Source organism: Rhinopithecus roxellana, chromosome 8 (genome assembly GCF_007565055.1).
Source record: "Rhinopithecus roxellana isolate Shanxi Qingling chromosome 8, ASM756505v1, whole genome shotgun sequence".
Lineage (NCBI taxonomy): Eukaryota > Metazoa > Chordata > Mammalia > Primates > Cercopithecidae > Rhinopithecus > Rhinopithecus roxellana.
The window spans coordinates 13,494,449-13,500,448 of record NC_044556.1 but is presented as its reverse complement, the minus strand read 5'-3'; the positions used below and the strand labels follow the sequence as shown (position 1 = coordinate 13,500,448).

At 54.5% G+C, this 6,000-nt stretch overlaps 1 protein-coding gene across 1 annotated transcript in view; it reads left to right on the top strand.

Annotated features, from left to right (window-relative positions):
• Window positions 1-313: 313 nt before the first annotated feature.
• The window catches only part of ZFR2 (zinc finger RNA binding protein 2), a 60,960-nt gene continuing 55,273 nt past the window's right edge, over window positions 314-6,000 (top strand). The window contains exons 1-2 of the mRNA XM_030936842.1: window positions 314-366; window positions 487-612. Of these exons, the coding sequence (XP_030792702.1) occupies window positions 314-366; window positions 487-612 (179 nt within the window). The remainder of the gene's footprint in view (window positions 367-486; window positions 613-6,000) is intronic.

Sequence of the window (6,000 nt, the reverse complement as noted above, 5' to 3'; positions counted from 1 at the left end):
ACCTCCTTATGTGAGTGGTTAAAGGGAATGGGGGGCTTCAAGAAAGAAGCGAGGCTTCTAGCATGGACGGGGCTTGAGCAGAGACCTCCACATTTAGGTAAAGAGGAGGGCGGGGCTCTGTATAGGAGGCAGGGCCTCGGGGCTCGGCCGGTCACGAGGCGGTGTCTCCCCAGCCTAAGAGAAGGAAGCGAGAAGGTGCGGGCTTCGCGCAGGGGGCGGGGCTTGGGGCGCGTGGCTGGGCGCGAGCGGCACGCGGCTCGGGGGCGGGGCCGGTGACGTCAGGGGGCACGCCGGGCTCGGGGAAGACGCCAAGATGGCGGCAAGCCACTATTTCGGCTTCGCGCAGGGCAGCGACCTGCAGTACAGGTAACAGCCCCGCCGCGCCGGCCCCTGCTAGTCCCGGCTCCTGCAGCCTGGCCAGGACCCCGCCTGCCCCTCCTCCCGCCCCCGCACCTGGTCCGGGCCAGGCCCCAGCCCCATCCCCAGCCCCAACCTGGACCCCCGGCCTGCGGAGAGCCACGGGCCGGGAGGAGCCGGCGGGGCTGCCTCAGGTTCGGCACTGGGCGGGACGCGGGCTCCGGGGCTCTGGCTGAGACGTCACTGCAGCCGACGGTGTCTATCGGCGGGAGCGGGAGGGGGCTTCTGAAGTGGGAGGGGGCCTGGGCCTCAGCGGGGTGGGGGGGTCAGCCCCTGATGGGGACGCCCCGAGGAGGGCAGCGAGAGGGAACAGACCCGGGAGGGTGCCTGGCCGGGGAGGGGGAGGGACAGAGTGGAGGAGGGGGAGGGGTCGGGAACTGACCCAATGCAGAGAGGAGACCTGGGAGGTGCCTGGCTGGGGAGGGAGTGGGGATGGGCAGAGAGGAGCTGACCCCTGATTGCTGGTAGGAGAAGAGAAGACAGAGACCTGGGATTGTGCCTGGCCGGGCCAGGAGGAGGGCCAGAGCTTAGCTGACCCCTGATTGCTGGTAGGGGAAGAGAAGACACAGACCTAGGAGGGTGTCTGGCTGGGCAGGAGGAGGGGAAGGGCAGAGGAGCATTGACCCCCGATTGCCGGGGTAGGAGAAGACACAGACCTGGGAGGGTGCCTGGCGGGGCAGGGGAATGGACAGAGGGGAGCTGACCCCCGATTGTTGGTAGGGGAGAAGAAAACAGATCAGCGAGGGTTCCCAGCTGGGCAGGAGGAAGCCACAGTCGAGGGTGAACTGGCCGCTGATGGGGGTAAGAGAGAAGACAGAAACCTGGGAGGGTGCCTGACTGAACAGGGGAGGGCTAGAGCGGAGCTGACTCCTGATTGCTGGTAGGGAAAGAGAATACAGACCTGGGAGGGTGTCCGGCTGGGCAGGAGGAGGGGAAGGGCAGAGGGGTATTAACCCCCGATTGCTGGAGGAGAAGGCAGAGACCTGGGAGGCTTCCTGGCTGGGCATGAGGCAGCCACATTCGAGTGTAGGGGTCACTGACCCTCATGATGAGGGTAGGAGAGAAGGCAGAGACCTGGGAGGGTACCCCAGGCAGGGGCAGAAACGGAGGTTGGTGTGGGGGAACTGAGGCTTGATTGGGGAAGGGGGACAGAGACTTGGCGGGAAGCCAGTATGATGTGGGAGAAGGTCCTGAGGTCAAATAAGAGAGTGGACACCTGGGTTTCCAGGGAACTGGGACCCTGCTGGGACAGTGAGGCGGGAGAAAGGGCCCTGAGTGTTTGGGTATTTAAGATCCTTTTCTAGGTCTTAAATTCTAGTCGTTTGGGAGTGGGGAGAGAGAGAGGATCCTGGAGGAGAGATGGCAGGGGATGGGGACACACTGGGAACTGGCCAGGGGCAGGAGGGCTCAGTGGGTAGGGACACAGGGTAAGTTTGTACCCTGAATGTACAAACACACACTCTACACTCTTCTCCCAGGCCTGCTCCTTGGAGCATCTCTGCTATCTTCAGCCCTTCCGTCTGCCCCCAAGACCGGAGTCCCAGTCTGAAAGCCAGGGCTGGCATCTCTGGAGGGAGCAGATCCCCCCACAACAGTTGATGATTTCCGCGTGTCACCCTTGTGTCGGTTTCCAGCTGCTAGCTTGCTATAACCTTGTGAGTCACAGCCCCTGCTGAGACCCCACAGATACAAACCACCCCTTGGGCACCTCATAGAGGGGCCTCTGCTGATCCCCGGGGTCTTTGCTTCCCCGCGGTGTTCCTACTCCATTTCAGCACGTGGAAGAGAGATCCAGGCTGGTGTTTGAGCCTCCCGCGGTGCAGCGGCAGTGCCGATCCTTCCACCAGTGGCTGTGATATTGCTGTGCCCTTTCCAGTGGAATCACAAAGAGAAACCACTCAGGGCTTGGAAACCAGGGCTGTGGGAATGAGGAGTGCACCTGTTTCCTGCGCTTGGAGTGGTTTCTCCGATGGAGTACTTGGCTAGTAATGGATTTCCTATTAGGGAAAGAATCTATGGCGGGCTGATTTCCCAGAACAGAACGTTTAATTTTTATTTGATCTTCTCTTTTGCTTCCTTCATCCTCAGTGGTAGTTTGCTGGCCGGTGCTCAGTTAAAGCGGCTTGACTCAGCTAGCACTCCAGGCTGGTAGTAACTTCTGGACACACTCCACCCCTCTGCCTGCTAGCTCTTCCTTCTTTTCTCTTTCTCTTCTTTCTTTCCCCATTGCATTCTTCCATCAGACGTGGAAAATCACTTGAATATTATGCTTGCTATTAAAATTGCCTTCCACAGGAGAAATTGAATGTTTATGTTGTTCAAATAGGTAACTGCTAAACTTCAGTAGCCGCTTCTGTCATTGGTTTGAATTAATGTGCTTATACATTTTAGCGTTTTAGTGCACTGCCCTCTGTGTTCTGATGGCTTAGGTGATACAGTATACACATAACCAAGGGTGTGAACCCGGTGTTGAGTTGTTGAGTGAGTCCCTCCTTAGAATTGCTCCAGGGAGCATGTGTTCTTCCTTAAGAAAAGAGTAAGCTATGAACTAAAACTCCAAATAACACTGGAATCATAGCAAAATAAATTTCAGTCTCATAAAACCTTGAAACAAGATAATATGCATTATTTGAATGACTTTAGGTTAACTAGACATTCTTTCTTGCCTGAAATGACTTTTGTTTGGAAACATTGGCTGCTTTTAAAGTATATAAGTTTTGGCCGGGCGTGGTGACTCATGACTGTAAACCCAGCACTTTGGGAGGCTGAGGCAAGCGGATTGCTTGAGGTCAGGCGTTCGAGACCAGCCTGGCCAACATGGTGAAACCCTGTCTCTCCTAAAAGTACAAAAATTAGCCAGACATGTTGTCGCACGCCTGTAATCCCAGCTACTCGGGAGGCTGAGGCAGGAGAATCGCTTGAACCTGGGAGGCGGAGGTCACAGTGAGCCAAGATTGCACCACTGTACTCCAGCCTGGGTGACAGAGTGGGAGACTCTGTCTCAAAAAAAAAAGAAAGAAAAAGAAAAAAAAAAATTAGTACCGAGCACAGTTTTTTAGCTGAGAAGAGCTGAGGAGCTCCAACAGGGTCTGTACATGTTTAAGTCACACTGGTCATGAAGCATTGAGAGCTCACAGTGGCGTGTTAGAAATGCAGAGTGGCGGGAAGCGGCGGCCGGCGGCCTCTGCCGTTACCTTTCTCTTCGTTTAGCGGTTTTGTCATAGTTCCACCAGTATTACGAAGTCGGCTAACTGTGCCTTTGCATTCTTGTTAAATCTAAGTTAGAGGACTACCGGCTTTTGGTGTAATTCTTGATGTCCTGTCCAGAGAATCTCTGTCTGTTTGTTTGCTGTCTGTTTGTTTGTGAGACAGGGTCTCACTCTGTTGCCCAGGCTGGAGTGCAGTAGCACAGGTTTGGCTCACTCCAGCCTGTAACTCCTGGGCTCAGGCGGTTTTCCCACCTCAGCTTCCTGGAGTGGCTGGGACTACAGGTGCACACCACCATGCCTGGCGATTTTTATTTTTGTAGGGATAGGATCTTGCTATTTTGCCCAGGCTGGTCTTGAACCGCCCTGAAGGGACCTCCCGCCTCTCCCTCCTAAAGTGCTGGGTTTACAGGCACTTCCTCCCTGCAATTGAATTCTGACACTATTAGCATACATTATAAGCTGAACTCCTTCCCCTGGAGAGTTTCAGGAAGTGGGAGGCAGAGTTGGAACGCCATCACACTCTATTAGTCATGGGCAGGATGCTCGCTGCTGGTTAGTGATGCTCTGTGTGAGGTGAGTCCCGGGCACCTGATACTGACTGAGCCCTCATGTGATCCTTGGGATCGGTGTTGTGAAGCCCATTTTGCTGATGAGGAAAGTAAGGCTGGGGGGAAGTCACTGTACGGACATGGGGGCCCAGTGGTCGTCCCGGCTAGGGATCAGCCCAGGCCAGTGCCTCACTCACAGTCAGGGCTGCCGGAGCCTAGAGAGGCAGCCATGGTGTCGAACCCAACCCTGACCACGTCAGCTTAGCAGTGGCACCTGTGGTAGAGACTGTGTTATTGCCATCCTTTACACTGTCACCTGCACCCTGCCCTGCTAGTTCGGGCCCGGTCAGATAGTAGTTTAGGGCTACATCCTTCAAACATTAAAAAAGACATGGCCAGATGTGGCAGTGCACACCTGTAGTCCCAGCACTTTGGGAGGCCAAGGAGGGAGGATTGCTTGAGGCCAGGAAGTTGAGGCTGCATTGAGCTATGATCACACCACTGCACTGCAGCCTGGGTGACAGTACGACACCCTGTCTAAAAAAACAATAAAAAAACAAGAGCCCCTCCCTGCAGTGGGGACATTTAGATAGCACATGGCCCCGTGTCACTGGGAAAGTAATGGTGACCCGACCCATATCTCTCAGAAATGTCTTCCGGGCAACAGGTAGCTTGAGAAAGACCCGGAGCCCATGCTGACCGTGGGAGCAGCTTGGCAGCCCAGTACCAGTGACAGAACCTGCTAATACCCCCAATGGGAGCCCCTGTCTGCCAGGTGTGGCTGTGACTGGCTTCAGAAAGAAGCCGACCTGGTCATACCCAGCCCAGACGCCACGTTCACCCTCCTGCAGGCCTCCAGGTCCTTCTAGTGGAAACCCCACCCGCCAAGGCCAGCCCCGTCCCTTTGAGCTTAGGTCCAAGGAGCACAGGCTGCCCTGGAGAATCCGATGTCGCCACCGTGGGGGCCAGGGCGCATGCCCCTGAATGGACTCCTACCACTAGGTCCAGAAAGCCCCAGGAAAGTGAGCCCCAGGGCGCACGACCCTGCGGGAGCGAGGGGGACTTGCCCCTTCCCGTGCCACTGTGGACTGTGGTCTTTTTCAAGCCCTTCTCAGCAAGGCTGAGATACGAGTTAGATGCTGAACTCAGAAGAGAATCTGAGTTAGATCCTGAACTCCTTAGAAGAGAATCTGAGAGGCAGCGCTGGCTTCAGGTAAAAACTTGGATTGAAGTATATTTTCAGGAAACCTTTTCAAATAACAGGACTTGGGGTCTGAGCTCCTATACAAGGAATTAGGTAGACTGAATATTTTTGAAGTGTGGATTTTGTTTTTTCATCTTGTTTTAGAACCAAAAGTTAGGCCAGGTGTGGTGGCTCACACTTGTAATCCCAGCATTTGGGGAGGCTGAAGCAGGCAGATCTCCTGAGGTCAAGAGTTCCAGACCAGCCTGGCCAACATGGTGCAACCCCATCTCTACTGAAAATACAAAAATTACCTGGGTGTGGTGGCGGGTGCCTGTAGTCCCAGCTACTTGGGAGGCTGAGGCAAGAGAATTGCTTGAACCTGGGAGGCGGAGGTTGCATTGAGCTGAGATTGCACCATTGCACTCCAGCCTGGGCAACCGAGTGAGACTCCATCTCAAAATAAAAAAAAGAACCAAAAGTTAGTTCATACACATTGGGGCAGAAGTAAATTCTTAAGAGACTTTTTTTCTCCCCTAAACATATTCTCTGTTTCTGGATTTTTAATAGTTTTATTTTGTATTTGTCTCTTGTCTGGGTCTACCAACATGTGTATTTAGAATAATCAGAACAAATACATCAG